Here is a 19,656-nt window from a genome sequence, read left to right on the forward strand (position 1 = left end):
TGGGGTCTAGGGGGTAGAGCCCCCGGAAGCTCAGCTGTTTAGGTATTTAGTTACGGTCAGATGAGCATCCAGGGGGCCGCCTTAGGGTCCTTGGTGGGATCCAAGGGGCGGAGTCCCCCGTTAGCTCGGGGGTTTTAGGCATTTGATAACGGTCAGATGAGCATATTTCGATACCTCATTTTGTGACACTGGCAGGTCACTCATCTTTCTCTCTTTCTTTGATTTTCTCTTTAACATACTTTTTTCAAAAAAGTGAGTGGGGCTCGAACTCCCGAGCCCCTCCGTTCTACAGGCCTTGACACGAAAGCTTTTAAATGAGCATATTTTTAGCCTTGACTTTAAATTAGGGATTGGTCATTTTTCAACAAACGCATACAGAAGAATATTTTACCAAAACAATTGAGGAAAAGTCCGGAAAATCATGTCATTTCAGCAACATTTGTAAATAACTGGTATCGATTTAGAAGTAAACCACGTTTGAATTATATTTGGGGACATCTGCCCTCCCCCTATCAGTACACCAGTGTTCAGGGGCTAATGTCTTCTCACCCCTACAATACCAAACACACACGCTTTCCCATCCTCTCACAATATTTCCACGATATGCGCGTATCGCTATTATAAAAATCCTCCATTGATAAATATAGGGGCATGTAGAATGTTAAGGAAATTTAATTCCTGTTTACTCTGCTTTTCTTTGAATGGAATGTAATTTTTGTGTGATTCAATTCAGGTTTTATTTTTTATTTTCTCTTTGGTTAAAATACAAACTATTTTTACTCCTGAACTGCTAATTGTTTTCGGGGGGGGGGGGCGGTAAAATGAGAAATGAGACCCCCCCCCCCCCCCGCTACACCTCTTAGTCCACATAACAAAATTGTTGTCCTGCCCCTCCTCACAAGGTAATATCATTGGAATGAAGAATTTCTCCAAATTTTTCCGATTTAATTATATTCCGAAAAACTTTGCGTAGATGTCTTCGCTTCATTATTATAAAGCCTAAACAAAAAAGATGTATTGCCCTTTGCAACCGACCCAAATATCTTGAAATCTACTATCGGCTTTTTAAGAAAGTACTTTTTTAAAACCGTTTTTTGAAGAAAAAAAGTTTAATTCAATACAAAACTGTAAATAATCAGCCCAAAGAGGGAGAAAAAAAAAGATTACCGACCGACCCATGTTATGGAACTTAAAGATACTATGTCCCTTTTGCAGCCAACCTCAAATTCAGTAGAACTTTGCACAAATTATGAATATGTCATGTATGTCCTATCTGTGAAATTTAAACGTTAGCAGTGTCCTCATATCCAAATTATGCAAGGAAACCCGTTTACTTGCTAGACTTCACTGTCAGACACTATTGAGTGACTGACTGGCTTTTTCCTTCTTTGGTAATAACATACATGAAAAGAGTTTTAAAGGGTACATGAGCGTTTGTCTACATCAATAACCCACTTCTTGTGATGGCCAAGATTAAACTGATTGAATCTTTGCGCAGCATAAAACGTATGACCATTCGGTACAATTGTCTGAAAATCAAGACTATTACTTTTGGGCTCTATAGCCCTAAATCGATTTGACAACTAATAGTCGTTATTTTCCCACTTTAAGACATTTTCAAGCCCCACCTTTTTTAGGGAAGTTCTAAATTAGTATTATCTTTCAAATGCAGTTGAAATTTAACTTTTTCATTTGTTTGGCCTGCAAATTTGGACATAGTACCTTTAAAGGGCAATATAAGAACTTTTTGTTGTAGGCCTAATAAAGACCGCGTCCCACCTACCCGATAAAAAAATAACGATATAATTACATGTACAAAAATTACACACACTTTTTTTCTTCAATATTTTTTTATTAGAGATTTCATTCAAAAATAAATCAAAAATCAATGTAAATAATTCCATACAAATACAGATCTTCATTACGTTTTCATAACATAAATAAATTATTCATAAAACAGTGAGCAAAGAAGGAGAATAATGGAATAAAATCACTAAATTGTTCTAATAATAATAATCACATACTGAACTTAATTACCATCATTCATGAAACTTGAAATAAATTAAGTATACATATTTGTATACAATCCACCCTAAGCACGCTATCCCTCCACCCCTTCTACTACTTACCCCCCCCCCCGTAAACATTCACATTTACTCGCACCTTGCAAAACATACACGGATACACACGCGCACAACACTGGAACTCCAGCCAATTATCCTTATTCACAAGACCACACCCAAGACCGTGACTACCATTACACCAAACACAACACTTATCTACTCATCATATAGAACACTACTGTACAAATACTCCATTCACAGAACAGCACCCACCTATACATCTAACCGCATACCTAACATCCCAACTCCTAAAAAAATATCACATTCACACTCACACACACACACACACACACACACACACACGTTAATTTAAACCATGATACATCTTTTTTTTTTAGCAGATGTTTCCGCATTAATCGAAAAATCAAATACAAAATATTCAAGTAACAATAACAGTATGTAATATAATTGAATAACATAAAAAGTGACGAATGAAATATACCCCCCAAAATGCTTACATATAATTGAAAACTTGAAAGTATGGAGATAAGTCAAAGAATCAGGATAAATGCAGAAGCCAACTAAAGCATGAATGCTTGAGTCGATAGCAGCCGGGAAGGGGGGGGGATACACGACGAAACCGAGAATTATCCATGTTCTATCATAACTTAATCTCAATTATGATTAATAAATGACACATATTTTGTAAAGCTTAGATCCTCTTTCATTTGATGCAACTGATATGATGCATATTTCACGTATGACTGATTAAAAGCAATATAAAGAGAGGGTACCAAAAAGTCATTTGGCGAACGGTGTCTGAATTTCGAAGACAAAATCACATTTCTAGAAAGTTAATTTCTGCCCTTTTATATGACACCTCAATCAGGAAAAATGAGCCGGAAAAAACAAAGTTCTGTTTGTTTAAAGTAATGCTTGAATTTCCATAAGTTTTATTAAACGAATCCGTTCCACTGGCTGTCTGCCCTAACAACAAAGAAGACGAAAGACGTAATGCATGGCTGAGAAGCAGAGTTTGTAAAAGGGGCCCATTAACATACAATTATATACAAATATATACAAATATATGTATATTCATACTTATACAAAACAATCACAAATATCTTCCAAACACACTCAGCCATAACTACTCACATACACACACACACACACACCCAGTGCAATGTACTTTAAACCATATTTAAAGCATATAGTTTGAAAACTCCAGGCAAATTTTGTACCCAAATGTTGTCGGGAGTTCGCGCGACATACACAAATGTGTCGTACGTACCAATTTAGTGCGATTCCAAGTGAAAATTGTCGCTATTTCTAGTATTTTCTCTAAATGTTGTGTCTAAAAACAAGTGCAAGCTGTTGCAGCCCAATGTGATACTAGCTCTACATCCATTCCTTGTGCAAAGTCACTTATTGCGTGTCAAAGGTCATGCGTGTCGTTAACGCAGTCCTAAGTCAATACATGACGCCTCCCGTGCAGACTTAATAACTACTTTCGAACTCCAGATGACATATATAAGTATTACAATTTCTCTGGATCAGCGGTGTCATCGTAATCCACTTCTATGCTGTCGCTGATCCTTGATCTTCTGAGGCCCTGGTAGGCATGTTGCCTAACTACACTGGGTTGAGGTAGCTCGTAATCAGGGTTCTGTGGATCGCCTGCTCCTTCTGGGTCAACACGTACACGAGACAGTTCTGCCTTCTTCTGCTTCCGCTTGCTGCATAGTCGATTTAGAAATGACAGACAGAAATAGTGATTAATCATTGTTATCATTATCATTATCATCATCATCATCATCCTCGTCATTACTAGCATTATTACCATCACTATTAATATCATATTTGAAATTTTCAAATACTATAAGTGTAAAGATAGAGGTATAAGAAAATAGATGGTATATTACTTCAAAATTATATATGCAGATATTCAGATGAATGATATACATGATGAGATTAACATGATTTTTGTTACTCTTTTACCTAAAAAATGCCTTTTTAGTCTAGTAGAATTTTTTCAGACCTGGAAAAGTTGCCAAGTACAAGTTCTTTTGTTGATTCTTGTTCTAGATGGGTATTGAATTACATCAGCTTGGTTGCCACCTTTACAACCTTGGGCAACTTTTTTTATTAGCATAATCATCCAATTAGCATATGTTCAATAATTATGTAATATGTTGCTAATATTAATCCAGGAAGCCTTAAAACATGGATAATATTACTTTTCAAGGGTTTCCTATGACGAAGAATTCATTTATGACACCAGTTTTTATTTTTTATAGTAATGCAATTGTCTTTAACATCATAATTAGCATAATGAGCTAATTAGCATATGTAAAATATATGGAGTTCTTTGTCATTGTTTATCTGACAAGCCTGAAAATGGTGCAATGCAACATTGTAAATCACATTTTAAAGACAACACATCAATTCATGAGAAATATTCCATGTATATGTATTATAATTAGCCTAATTAACATAATTAATAAATTTGAATACTTGGGGTAACATTTCAAAGAGTATTTTTTTTAAATTAAATGACAACCAATATCCATCTCAGAAGTCAGTCAGGTTGAAACTTAAAATAATTAGCGTTACTAGCATAATTAACCTAGTTAGCATATTAATCAGGCAATTGCCTAATGGCCTTGTGAATTTCTGTCCGACAAAACAGAATACAAAGGTATTCTTTTAAAATGTCCCACTAAACAGTCATGACAGAGACCAGTAAATTATTAAAGACAAAAAATGTTTTAAGGTCGACTGAAAGATGGTTACTGGGGCAAAGTATATTTAGAATGTTGATCATTTTTTTCTTTTAGTTTAGGTATTGGGGACAGAATTATGAGAATTCCTTGTTTATGTTATATGGACATATATTGGTAGGCCTACTTTGCGATCTAACAGTACTTATACTAAGATGTACAAGAGGAATAGATTTCAGGCAGCTATGTTGTATAAACTACTTATAATTAGGAATTAGAAATTTCAAAAACAGGTTCTAGGACAATTACCCCCTGGGCAATCATCCCTACGACAAACCATACCCCCCCCCCCCCGACAATTACCCCTCAAAACAAAATTCTGCTTTCATTGCCCCGAGGACAATTACCCCCCCCCCCCCCCCCCGGAAAATCACCCCTACGACAAATACCCCTCGAAAAATATAATTCTGCTTTCATTAAAACCAACTTATTATCAGGGTGGAATTCCCCTTCAATGAACCGCGGGTATTTTTCCACGGGGGTGGATGTCCTTGGTTCTCTTTGGGGAACGTATTTGTCCTATATAGAGGATAATTTTAAGGGGGGGGGGGGGTAATTGTCCAAAGGGGTAATTTTCCTGGGGGTAATTTTCAGGAGATTAATTGTCCTGGGGGGAAGGGAGAGGGGTAGAATGTCCTTGGGGGTAATCTTTCGGGTGGGGGGGGGGGGGTAATTTGCCAGGGACTTATCGTCCTTGAAGGGGGGAGGGGTGGGGTGGGTAGTTTTTCGGGGTGTTATTTACCTGGTACGTAAAAAACCGTGTCCGGCCAACTACCCCCTGGACAACCACCCCCGATAACCACCACTAAGATAACCACCCTCTAGGACAACTACCCCTGGACAGCTACCCCCTGACAACTAGCATCGGACAACTACCCCCAGACAACTACCCCCTAGGATAGTTGTCCGGGGATTGTCCTAGAGGATGGTTGTCGTAGGGGTAGTTTTCTGGGGGGGGGGGGAGGTAGTTGTCCGGGGGTTGTTATCCTTGGGGTAGTTTTCTGGGGCTAGTCGTCCGGGAGTAGTTATCATAGGGGTGGTTATCCGGAGGTTTGCAAATCTACATTCTGCATTTAAAACGTTTTCGAAAAGGGCATTACTCTTATGCAAGAAATTTAAATAGTTTTTATTCTTACCCTACAATCACCATGGCAATAGCAAGAAGTATGATGATCCCCGAGAACGATATCACGAATAAAGCCATCCAAACAGCACTAGTTTTCCTCAGGTGCTGACACTCTGTAACATTGAAAAGATAAGCATTAATTACCAAACTTTGTCAGTTCATTGCCAATTGCAGAATAGACCTATTGCTACAACAAAGAATGCTATAAATGTTTATAGCGACATTAATATTTTGATATCACTGCCCCCATGTCCTTTTGGTTCCCTTGGTCCTAGGCTGCGCATAATTGGTTTGTAGGGTAGTGCTTGGACCTGATTAAGAGGTTCTGTACAATGATTAAGGACAATTCCATGATTATCATAAGGGCGAGGGTAATTATAGGAGCATTGCGACATCGAAGTCAATAAGGAACCAGCATTTTTTAGGCGACGAAATTATTATAAAGTCACACCAGCCCGCCTCCCCGCTCCGGCTCCTCGTTCAGTGCAGCGGGGAGGGGGGGGGGGGTTGTAGGGGTAATAGTGTAAGGGTAAGAGTCGGGATAAGATTAATGGCTAATGTCAATTGGACGCAGGACCGACCGCCAAAGCCACCAACCGATATAGGACTTTTGAGGCTAAGACTAATGCGTTTTTAGCTGATGGTTCATGGTTGGATGTTTCGGTTTACCGAAATCATCATTAAAATTGGTCCAATCACCACTCACCGAGGGTAGGAGTCGTAACAGTCAGAAGTGGACTTCTTGGTCCTTCTCCGCCGGGACCTTCTCTGACGGTAGACACACTGATATTGTATTCTGTTCCTGGTTCCAAGTCAGTCAATACAAACTCCATTATTCGTTGAAGATCGCCTTCTCTCCCACATCCAAGTCGATTTTACCAACCACTATCCATTCGTCTTCCATAGTTTGCTGATAGATAAGGTAACCAACAACTGGCCCGTCGCCGAAGTCCAGACAAGGTATCCAAGAGCTCCAGAAGACAGAGACTGATGACGACCTGATCTCTCCGACTGTTGGGCCGGATGGTAGCTCTGGTAAAGCTGGAAATGATAAAGCTGTCCCGTTAATAAGTGGTTTATCTGTAAATTACCTTTATGTTATGAAGAAGAAAAAACCCCAAGAGAAACAAACAAAAAAACAACTGACAAAACTCCATCTTAATCTGTAATCTCTTAGAGCCTACTTTAAATTGACATGTTAAAGCTCCAAGTACGTTGCTTTCTTAAATAGGTTTTCTGGATAATGTCCTTGCATAGGCATTATGTATGTTGTTATATACTGCATACAGTGAAACAACTGAATTGTGCGTATACCTTTTAAATTTGATGATTTTGATGATTTTTGTGTTTTTCGTAACTCAAGAACAAAAGAGGGATTAGGTTGAATAATTTTTGATGTAAGCTTTAATTTGTCACATTCTCAAGACACATAATTCGGGATAATTCGATATTTTAAAAGGAATTTTAAGGGTACGAATTATTTCATCGTAAACTATAACATGCAAAATTGCTCAATCAGTTTAAATATGGTGAGAATTGTTTGGAACAAAAATAATATTACCGTAAAAATCAAAGACAGCAGAAATAGTAGCCAGTGAAAAGGATCTATTTTTGTCCGGCAGTTCACCTACGTAGCAGAAGATTTGGTCGTCTTCGTTCACATTGTCAAGAAGGAAACTTTTATTACGGAATTCACCGTCAAGACTCGTCGATGAGCAGGAAATCGGTTTCGATGACGAAAGAGTTTGACCGACGGATAGCGTGACGTCATCTGGAGACAGTGTTTCTCCTTCGATTTCGACGTTGATGGCGCAGTATACATTAGCGAAACCGGGATAAGTTCGAGGGATCACGAGATGGAAATTATCTGTAGAATGCGATGCAAGAAAGAATGAGTGTGGTAGAAAGGCATTTGTCTTTTTTAAAACAATAAAATACCAAATCTAGCAACATAGGCCTATATGACAGTAAATGATAAAATGGCATTGGTCTTTTAGGAACAATAAATACCAAATCTAGCAACATATATGACAGTAAATGATAAAATGTTTATAAATACATTAATTTGATGTTGAAATGATTTTCAAATGTAAAGCCCGCTGCACACGAGAAGAAATTTTGATTGCGTCAATACACCCTTTCACGGTTACAAGAGTGCGCATGCGCCGATATGGGCACCATTTTAACATATAGCCCCGTTTAGTCTCATTTCACAACGCCCCCTATCGTCAGAGTCAGCAGCCTAACATGTTAGCCTATGGAATTTTACCCCAAAAATCGTTAAAAATTCATTTTTTGAATAAACGAAAAGCACATCCACCCCGACGTACGTTATCACTAGCTCTTTCATTGGAACCCTTATGTCCCATTGACTTTTGAAAGTTCACCCACCTTAATTTGATCAAAATAGGTTGCAAGCTCGTCATTGCCTATAATACACAAGTGAAACAAGTCGAACTTAATTTGGACTCAGTTTGCCAAGTGATTTTAAGATTATAGGTCAAGCACACGAAGGATAAGAAGCATGAATTATCATAGATCACTTTTGCTTGGTTCATTATGTCCATTTCATCCAACCCCCCACCGTCATTTTTCCATTTAGTAAAAGCAAACATTTTGCCGAGGTAAGCAATAACATGAATATTCATGAACGGTCAGACATTACAGCCTTTTAGTACGTAACGTATAGTGAATGGGAATGGGCGATGACCCGTCCAGGAGGTAGAGGTCAGTGGTTTGTGCTGGCAATGTTCCAACGAGCGAAAATGAGACAACCAGAGAAATATGAATTGCGAGTAACCTTGATTTTATGCAGCATGCACATCGCATGTGTCGACATGATGTGAGCGCGCAGCGCAGGCAGTGACGCAATAATACATGCATGCGCGTCTGAAAACATTGATGAGGCCAGGATGAGGCAATGCTTACGCAAATTTTTAATCGCAAATGAAAATGATGGCCTTAACCGTGAAGGGGTGTTTTACCTAGTACTGCGCTCTAATCAAGTCAGTGAATTAAGTAGTTAGCCCATGCGCCATATAATACTGCACTGTTAATTTAGCAGCCATTCTCTGCGCGACGCCATTCTCACACTGCTCATCAAAGACCGCACCGCATTCGTTGAAGGAGTCTTGCGTCAGGCAAAATTAATGCCGCCTTGTGTGCAAGACTAGAGTGCCATTTGAAGACACATAGGCCTATTGATAACTGTGATTTGACTCACAAATTCCTTTCTGGCAAATGAAGTTTCTGTCCAATGTACAGAGGTCATCGTCCCATTTTCCATGCTTTCTATATATATACTCTGTGACCGACCTGATGCAAGCACAATTTTGAACTCCACCATTATTGTTTGGTTCACCTTGTCCCCAACCATCATATCTAATTAAAAACAAAACAAAAATGAAATGCAGGACACTTGCAATAACAATGAAATACCCGGGCTTGAAGGTGAGCAAATACTATTAATTGGACTGCAGACTATTCACTCCTACAAGTAATGCCGGTTAACTAATCATTTATAGGACATAAATAACATTAAAATCATAACCGTTTTAACGACATTGGAAAGTTTTGTGAACTTCTTAAGAACGTTTTATGTTTGCATGGTATTTTAATTAAGATAAATCTAGAAACGTGCATTCCTCATAAATTCTGACAAACTTCCTCGCTACACATGAAGATCTAACGTCCAATGACAACTAACTGTCAAACGACATGAGTTTAGTCTTATAAGATTAATCAAAGAAATGCACTTATTTTATTGTCGATGTCGTGATTATAGTACTTACATCACTGATGTGCCGTCAAGCCATCTGAATTGACCCTCTCTGTCCCTGGTGCAACCAATCCAAAAGCACCGGCTATTTTGTAAGGCCGGAGTGATGAAAGGCGTCAAGAAATCCTGCATTGATATTGACAAATACAAAATATAAAACTCACTTCCCACTCCTAAAAGAAATCACAAAGAAAATTTCTATAGCCTGAGCGTAACATGATATCGATTAGAAACTATTCAACAATTAAAAGTGAAACATTCTCCACATCTCTCTATACGTGACATCACTCGAAGGAAGAATCGTACACAACATTATATGTGCAATGATTTAGAATTTTTTTTTTTTTAAGAATCGGACATTTTTCGATTAAATGAATATTACCCCTCGGACACGATGCGTCATTGCTGTGAGAGTGAGTAAATCGTGCTTAGATTGCATTATATTACTCGCCCATACACTAACTGCCCTCGTAGGCTCTATTAGCGTAGGTGATGCAATCAATAATGCGCAATTCTCGCATGTAATAGATATTATCGCATGCGCCAGGAACAAATCATTCATTATCAGTGCACTGTTTATTTTGCATTCATTCATTTTTACTATAATTATCACCCTCACAACGGTCAACAACGGTGGATTTGTAATTACAACACATTTAAACAGAACTTAGCCGTAACTTTAAGCTGTATATATATCACGTTACAAGCTAAAAGAGTAATTGTGATTAACATCTGGCCGTTCTTTGAATCGTTTGTATACCTGGATCTCATCTGAGTCAACCCTGGCTAGATTCGCTCCGTAACCTTGGCAGACAGCCTGCGCCTCATCGTACCCTCTCACTGCGGTGGTGCTATCCACTAGATAGACTGCGTCATCCAGTCGGTGCCATTCTTGCTGACTTGTTACTGTATTAAGATATGAAAGTGACAGTTTAGAAATGATAAGACGGCTGATTTCCCGAGCATTCCTATTTTAATACCTGACACAGCGGAATGTTGAAACAGCAGATATAATTCACAGCACCCAAAGGTAGGATAAACCGGAAGTGATTTTCTCCTTTTTAACACAAAAATTAAATTAAACTAAGCAATAAGATTTTTTTTTATCAGAACAAAAAGGGATGAGGTTTTATGACGAACATGGATATTATCTAAACATATTTGTGGCTTACACCCAGTAAATAAGATCGATTGATCGATCTGTATTGAAAAACAAGTCAGAAAAAATCTTGGAACCAGCGGGACTTGAACCTGCATCTACTGCTTACCGGGCAGCGACTCTACCACCAGGCCATCACTGGTCCATGGCACAGTCACGATGAACTAGAAACAAATACCCAATTTGAAATTTCTCCCAGGAAGCATTACATTTATAAAAGAACATGGATAGATTTCTAAGAATTCTTACCCCCTTGTAAAGACACGATGGCTACAATGGTTATAGTAACGAACACTGTCTCCTGGTATGCGAACTTCATATTCAATCAACAAATAGATGGGAGTTGGTGTCAGAAAGAGATACTATTCATTTATGATTGTATTTCAAAATGCATGTACATAGACTGGAGAAGAAATGAAAGTTGACGTGTCTCGCGCTGAAATGACCTAAAACAAACCAGGAGCCTTCTGTTTCAGTTTCAAATAATAAATTTGCTACATCACCCTGTCTTATCTTAACATAGAAGTAACCGTTTCCGTCCATGGTCATGCTTCCATATTTGGCAATGAAATAATTTAATCGATTTCTCTCAAAGACGGAAAGACTATTTGTAAGCGAAATAATAAATTCCCGGTTTTATTTCTTCTTTTCCTAAATGCACATCGGAGGTAAATAATCATAATGATGACGATGTTGACGAATGATAATAATAATGTACACAAGAAAATAAAAATAATAATGATAATTATAATAGTAGTAGTAGTATTAATAATGATAATATAGGATTTCCCGGCCAAATTCGCGAGTTTGTCATTCAAATTCATTTGTCTTGCGTTCAAATTCGACGGTTTTAGTGCTGTCGGGTATATCTCGGGTTTATATTCCTTTTTCTAGATTTCAAATCTATGAAGTTTTCGTTAGAATCTATGTATGTTTCATTCCAATTAATGAACAAATTGCTTCTTTCGCTATTTGGTCATTCGATTTAGCGCAACACGATTTTCTGACATCGCGACGGTGTACTTTTAGCATTCTAATTCATTTGTAGCATTCAAATTAGCACTTTGTGCACTAAAATTAAGGGTCAATATACATTTCTCGTTTTGTAAACACTTTTTATAGCTCATTCTTTTTCTTTCAAGATCGTTTTTTCATGTGTATTTCATCCTATTTTATTTTCTTGCATTTATACTCTTTATATACTTTTAGATTCATCAGATATTCATCAGCCTTTAAGTTTGATTGTTAAAAAAAGACTTACTGTACATCTACGGACTTGATGGTCTCAATATTTGTGTAAATTTTCATGTAAGGAAGTTGTTTGTCTTGTGTTTCATCATAAATTTATCACAATTTCATTATGGAGGAAGGGTACAATATTGTGACTGGGGTAGGTGTTTTCGTGTCCCCACTTTTCCGGGGTATATGAACATGTCTGTTCAGAGATGCCATATCCCTTGATTTCGCCCCTTCTTTACCTAATGTCTGACTACAAACATATGCTTTGTCCTCGACATTAATAAATTGAATAACAGAAAAGACCCCAATAGCAATACATGTATTTAATTGCATTTTTTAAAGCTGTAAACGTGTGTTGCATTTCTTCCCCCTAACATTCCTAATTTGAATAAACATAATTCGAATACGAATGACAGGTGTTAATTTGAATGCTAAAAAGGACGCCTCGACAAGTGACGATTAATTTGAATGCTATTTATAATTATAATAATAATAATAATACTAATAATAACAATAATAATAATAATAACAATATAGGATTTCCCGGCTAAATTCGCGAGTTTGTCATTCGAATTCATTTACTTTGCATTTAAGTTAGCGCAGATCGGCTTTGCCATGTCAATTTTCATTCAATTTTCACGTTTTGGTATTTAATTTGGGATTTTGGTTGAAGGGTTTCATAGATCTGTCATTTAATTTAGAACTGCTCAACTAGCACTCAAATTAATCGTCACTTGTCGAGGCATCATTTTTAGCATTCAAATTAACACCTGTCATTCGTATTCGAATTATGTTTATTCAAATTAGGAATGTTAGGGGGAAGAAATGCAACACACGTTTACAGTTTAAAAAAAAAAAAAAAAAAAAATTAAGGACAATGCATATGGGTGTAGTCAGACATTAGGTAAAGAAGGGGCGAAATCAAGGGATATGGCATTTCTGCACGGACATGTTCATATACCCCGGAAAAATGGGGATACAAAAATACCTACCCTAGTCACAATATCTTACCCTTCCTCCATAATGAAATTGTGATACATTTATGATGAAACACAAGAAAAACAACTTCCTTACATGAAAATTTACAAAAATATTGAGACCATCAAGTCCGTAGATGTAAGTTTTTTTTTTTTTCACAATCAAACTTAAAGGATGATGAATATCAGATAAATCTAAAAGTATATAAAGTGTATAAATGCAAGAAAATGAAATATGATGAAATACACATGAAAAAAAAATCTTGAAAGAAAAAGAATGAGCTATAAAAAGTGTGTAATTAACGAGAAATGTATATTGACCATCAATTTAAGTGCAAAAAGTGCTAATTTGAATGCTAAAAATGAATTCGAATGCTAAAAGTACACCTTCGTGATGTCAGAAATCGTGTTGCGCCAAATCGAATGACCAAATAGCAAAAGAAGCACATTATTCATTAATTTGAATGAAACATACATAGATTCTAACGAAAACTGCATAGATTTGAAAACTAGTAAAAGGAATATAAACCCAAGATATATCTGACAGCACTAAAACCGTCGAATTTGAACGCAAGACAAATTAATTTAAATGACAAACTCGCGAATTTGGCCGAAAAATCCTATAATAATGATAATAATAATAATTATAATAATAATAATAATAATAATAATTATAATCATAATTATAACAATAATGATAACCATAATGACAATAATAATAATAATAATAATAATAATAATAATAACAACAAACATAATGATAAAAATAAGAAACTGATAAACACATGGATAATAATAAATGAATAAAATGGATGAGACATTAACATCTTCCTACTAGGAGTAAGATTCTTTTTTAAATTGTCTACTACTAACGCTCATGTTAACAGTTACTTCAGATACCTTTGATTATCATATTCATATTAGTCCGCGGAATGTAAAATAGTGCATCGTGATAAAGAGATATCATTGTACATACATGTACAAACCCTCTTAGCGGATATAATTTGGTTTCTGTTTGCTACTGAGTTCCTATCATTATGGTTTTGCTGGTGTTTTGTATGTTAATGTAAGGTCTATGGCTTATGAAATTTTTAATGACCAATGTTTGTAAATATTTAAATATTTTCTGTCAGGTTCGGTTTCATAATTTTCAGCGAAATATGTATTTAAAAACCTGCAATAGTTTTTGAAATTAAGACAAATAAGATGAGGATTTAATGGTTCTTCTTAGCCTATTCTAAATTTAAATTGTAATCGACAAGAAGAAAGGGTATGCTTAAAAAAGACCAGCTGGAAAAAAGAAGAAACAAAATTCGGTTTCGATTATTACCCCCCCCCCCCCAAAAAAAAAAAAAAAAAAAAAAAATCATATTTCACCTTACATATCAGTTTTATTGACTCGAAATATAATGTTAGTAATAACACAGAGGTCCTATAAATAAACATGAATACATAGAATCTATTAAATCAATTTGTATTTTTTTAGAAATTGTAAAGTCAATACTAAGTTGACATTGAATTGAGGATGTGAGAGAGCCTATATATAGTACAGTATATAGCATATTGAGAATATCAAAGATTGTTGGTTGTAGGCTCTAACACCGTTGTATTCAGTTTAGGTGAAAGATATCCTTTTCATTTTCAATATTATTACTGTCAGTTAGTAATATCAATACCAGTCGGAAGGAGATGATTTCTGTACTTCCGTCTTTTCAGTATTGAAGATACAAGAAAGAATTAGCTCATGTTTTAAAAGTAGACTATTAGATGGCGTGGCCATGATTTTCGTTGTTGTTCACATTGAAATCCCATTAATACCCCCTTCACATACACGGATTTTTCTTACGAGTCCTTACGGATCGCCAACTGGTTGTTGTTGTTGTTGTTTGGTTTGGCTAGGCAGGATTATATCTCCCTGCATGGTCACTGGCAGGTGGTTATCTCACCAAATCAGCTCTCAATTAAACATGACCATGGGCGACTAACGGATGCCGCTTAGGCATTGTTTGCTATATAGAGGGCGCAAGTAGCTATAAGTAGTGCATAAGGGCTTAAATGTCGTTGACGTTCTTGTTGTTTTTGTTTCTAGATACAAGATGTACCGGATTCGTTGTCCATGCTGTTGGCTAATCCCACGCAAAGACAGTAAGACATTCCCATACTGCGGGCGATGCGGCGTACTTCTCAAAATGATGCTTCAGCGAAGGTGTCAGTATCTTTGACGGGTGTCTCTCAATAAGTGCAATTAAAGGTTCAGTACTGTCTGGTTGTTATAATAGTTGCCAACTTGTCATGAGTAAAGGCAATATAGAAATATTTGAAACTCAATATCAATTATGAATGATTGTAGAGTAGGCCTACATAATATGGCGGCCGAAGCACTGAGCAATAACAGATATATTCGGATACGTTTCTGATCGGTATTGGGTCTAAGTGATGATGATGAAATCAAATAATTACTCAGCGTCATACTTTTGAATTCCAACTGCCATTTATTGGTTCACAATCTACCGCCTCAGATTTCACGTGGAATGACAATATTAAGAAGATTATCGTAATAACCTTCTTAAATACATACATAATTCTGCTTTGTTTTAAGTTGTTTTAATCTTCTTTGTTTTATTATTATCATATTTTTTGGTGAAAGTAATATAAAAGTTCTTTTTATCTCTTTGACCAATATGGTTAAATTGTTTTGTGAAGACGATAAAGCGTGGCTTTCAAATGCGAATTGACGTTGTAATGTTTCGAGCGCGATTTTTTAAAGGATCTTTTCGTATTCCAAATTTTAATTGCACTAAAAGTTAAAGCCCGTGTACAGTTTTGGATAGCCTTCCCCTAAAAAAAGTTTTCTATTTCAAAAGAGTAATGACTTAATGAAAGGTTTAATTTGTTCAATTTCTCGAGTCATGATCTGTATCATCGTACTATGTTATTTGTTTTGTTACTCTTTCCATTTTTACACAGCGAAATTCAAGAAAACAACTTGTTTGGTGTCTCTATTTTCAAAAGAGAGATCGCCCCCTCTTTCTTTCTTATTGTAACTCTTGCCATTACTGTACAAGGTTTACCTTATTTGGATTCTAGAGTGAATCAACGATTTTTGAAACTGAATTAGTGAGTTTGTTGGAAATAGTAGAATATTTCATTAGATTTATCTTAAGTTAGATTTACGTATACATTTGAATTCAAATATAGGTGGAGATATCGATTATTCATGTTGATATAATTAGTGATAACAATTTTTTGTTTACGTATACGATCATCTTTGTATTTATCAATTTTAACTATACTTTCGACGCTTGAGCAACAATTAATTTTAATGTGTTAGTATGAATATCCGAACTGATATTATCTAACCGTAGAATAGATGCAATTTTGAAGGAGGGTTATGCATAGACTCCTTATTATTTCTTGTGTTGACAACTCGTATTCAAAATTATTGTCGGCGGAATGATTTTCTTACCCTTAGTCTGCAAATGAATAAGATTGTGGATTTTTGTCTACAATCCGTACACGTTTTCAAAACATGGTCAATCGACGTCCCTTGCGAATACAATGTAGATGTCAACATATTATAAGGCCCATTTGCAAAAATATTACATGGATTACTAAATAAAATGTTAATCAGATGTTGTTATCAGAGGATTTAAATGTCTCGGTATCGGTGTTTTTACTTAGCAATGATGGTATATATATATACATATGTATGTAAGATGTTGGTAATGATGGTGGTGATGATGATGATGATGATGATGATGATGGCAATGTACACATTTTACTTTTGTATTCATTAATCTATTGGTATAATGTTTGAGCAACAGAACGGGCTGAAACGACCTCTTTTGAAGGCAAAAGCAACACAATTATTTACCAAACTAGTTTAATTAACTTTTTAAAACACTATCATTACAAAGTTATACCTACGTATGAGAATTATAGTACGAATGTCATAATATATACAAGGTATTACATATTGTCACATGCTATTGCATGATACATACACCAAATGCTTACATAGAATAGTGCATTGCATGGTTTCAATAGAGTAAAACCTTTAAGAGAGGGGGTTAGTGGAGATACGAAGAGGGAAGGAAAGGAGGGAGAGACACAAGTAAAGAGGAAGACAACTGAGGAGAGAGAGAGAGAGAGAGAGAGAAGGGGATTAAGGGGGGGGGGTATTCGGGATTTTCCAGATTCAAGGGGGTAGGTGGGGACATGCAGACCAAAAGGCTTTACATTTCTGTTCCTCTCTTTACCATACCTACATTGGCACAACATTGACACGTCCTCGTTTATAAATTTGATATTTGATTGTATACCAAAAATCAACCTGGTTACCCAAATATTTAGTGTAGATGAGATTTTTTTTTTTAAATCACTCTCAAATAGATCACGTCGATAATTGAATAAACTTTAAAATTAAAAAAAATAAACTCCCGGGAAGGTAGAGGTGCATCCCCCCCCCCCCCCCCCAGCTATCCGCTTCGTATTCTAAGCTGATGGAGCCTGTGAAAGCATTTAGCGAATGTGCTAGCAGATTAATGAAATATTATAGTAATAATGACTGCTATGAGAGACATAGTTGTTTTTATACGCTCAAGGAGAGGTTACATAATCGTGCTATCGCCCCGAGGCGTGCCGAGGGGTGATAGCACGATCATGTAAAATCATTCCCTTTGAGATTGCACGCATATACGTAAAATGCCCAAACCGGTCAATAGTGGATTTCTAAAGTGAGGTATATAATTGCTATTATTACCTTCAGCGTCAATCTCACTGGGCTGCGATAGTTGGCGACAAATTGCGAACGGCATTCGCGAGGGAGTTTCTTTAAGGGCCTATCTCACTGAGCAGCGAATGCTTGCGAACGTTGCGAATTTGGATTCGCCAACTTTTCTGACGAATGTTGGCGAAAATCAGCGACATTAAGTGACGTTTAGCGACAATTAGCAACATTTGAGCGAATGTCTCCGAAAGTGTTTGCGAAAGGCAGTTGGCGACTATTAGCGACTGTAAACAAATGTTAGCGACAACTCTTGCGAAGATTAGCAACTATTTGCCAATCCTTTGCCACTATTTGTGAACGTTTGAGACCTTTTGCTAACTACTGGTACTCAATGGGTCGATTTTATAAAGGAACCATATGGTAACGTGGTCGCTAGCTTTGGCGAAACACAGAGAACTGACGAAAACAAAGAGCAAAACCGTTTAACAACCGTTTGCAAGCATTCGCCGCTCAGTGAGATAGGCCTATCTCACTGAGCGGCGAATGCTTGCGAACGTAGCGAATTTGGGGTTTCGCCAGAGTTTGTAAAATGTTGTAAAAGGTTGCAAGAAAGATCGCAAACAGTTTTCATTGTTGTAAACAGTTTTCTTGTCGCAAAGAAATTTTGAACATGTTCAAAATTTCTTTGCGAATTTATTTTTCCGCAAACAGTTGCAGGCGTTTGCAAAACAGTCGTTAGCGTTTGCAAAACAGTCGTAAGCCTTTGCAAACGGTTGTTAAACGGTTTTGCTCTTTGTTTTCGTCAGTTCTCTGTGTTTCGCCAAAGCTAGCGACCACGTTACCATATGGTTCCTTTATAAAATCGACCCATTGAGTACCAGTAGTTAGCAAAAGGTCTCAAACGTTCACAAATAGTGGCAAAGGATTGGCAAATAGTTGCTAATCTTCGCAAAAGTTGTCGCTAACATTTGTTTACAGTCGCTAATAGTCGCCAACTGCCTTTCGCAAACACTTTCGGAGACATTCGCTCAAATGTTGCTAATTGTCGCTAAACGTCACTTAATGTCGCTGATTTTCGCCAACATTCGTCAGAAAAGTTGGCGAATCCAAATTCGCAACGTTCGCAAGCATTCGCTGCTCAGTGAGATAGGCCCTTAACCGTCTGGAAACAATCGCGTGGCTTCTCAATATATTCGCGTTAGTTGTGCAAGTGCCTCGCTTTCGTGTCCCTGGAATTTTGAGCATTAAAATTAGAATCGTGCGAACAAAAATTCTCTCAAAGTAGCCTAAGGGTCGTCAACGGGAGTCTCGAGCCCGTCTAGAACCCTTCTCGAAAATTCCGTGTTCGAGAAAGGCGCGAACCCGATTGAGCGCGACAAAATTGCGACAGAACTACGACACTTTGTGACTAATTGGTTTAATAAACAAATTGGCAAGACATTTATGTGAATCCAGGCGAAAATTCAGGGTATATTCCAACTGAAATTGTCGCTTATTCGCGGATTTTTTTGTTCTTCCTCGAAATTATGTGTCTCCAACAAGTCGCGACCTTTTGCAGTCCAGTAATAAACCAACTTTTATCCATTCCTCGTACGATGTCACTTCATTGCATGTCAAATACCACGGTGTCGTCGACGCAGTCCTAAGTGATTACTTTTGTACTCCAGATGGAATATTGACGTATTCCGGTTTCTCTGGATCAATGATGTCAGCGTAAACCTCTTCTTTGGTGTTGCTGATCCCCGTTCTTTTGAGGCCCTGGTAGGCAGGTGGCCTGACTACACTCGGTTGAGGCAGCTCGTAAT

At 37.0% G+C, this 19,656-nt stretch overlaps 2 protein-coding genes across 2 annotated transcripts; both read right to left on the reverse strand.

Moving 5' to 3' along the window:
- Window positions 1–3,434: 3,434 nt before the first annotated feature.
- LOC115928772 lies at window positions 3,435–6,802 on the reverse strand. Its single transcript, XM_030996663.1, has 3 exons — window positions 6,676–6,802; window positions 5,980–6,082; window positions 3,435–3,799 (listed from the first exon to the last, which is right to left on the reverse strand). The coding sequence occupies exons 1-3, from the start codon at window positions 6,800–6,802 to the stop codon at window positions 3,601–3,603; spliced, it is 429 nt and encodes a 142-aa protein (XP_030852523.1). The 3' UTR covers window positions 3,435–3,600.
- On the reverse strand, window positions 6,802–9,688 carry LOC115928773. Its single transcript, XM_030996665.1, has 4 exons — window positions 9,684–9,688; window positions 9,193–9,350; window positions 7,531–7,836; window positions 6,802–7,010 (listed from the first exon to the last, which is right to left on the reverse strand). Exons 1-4 carry the CDS (start codon window positions 9,686–9,688, stop codon window positions 6,802–6,804), a joined length of 678 nt encoding a protein of 225 aa, XP_030852525.1.
- Between the last annotated feature and the right edge of the window lie 9,968 nt (window positions 9,689–19,656).

Source organism: Strongylocentrotus purpuratus, unplaced genomic scaffold, assembly GCF_000002235.5.
Source record: "Strongylocentrotus purpuratus isolate Spur 01 unplaced genomic scaffold, Spur_5.0 spur5_scaffold_3, whole genome shotgun sequence".
Taxonomy (NCBI): domain Eukaryota; kingdom Metazoa; phylum Echinodermata; class Echinoidea; order Camarodonta; family Strongylocentrotidae; genus Strongylocentrotus; species Strongylocentrotus purpuratus.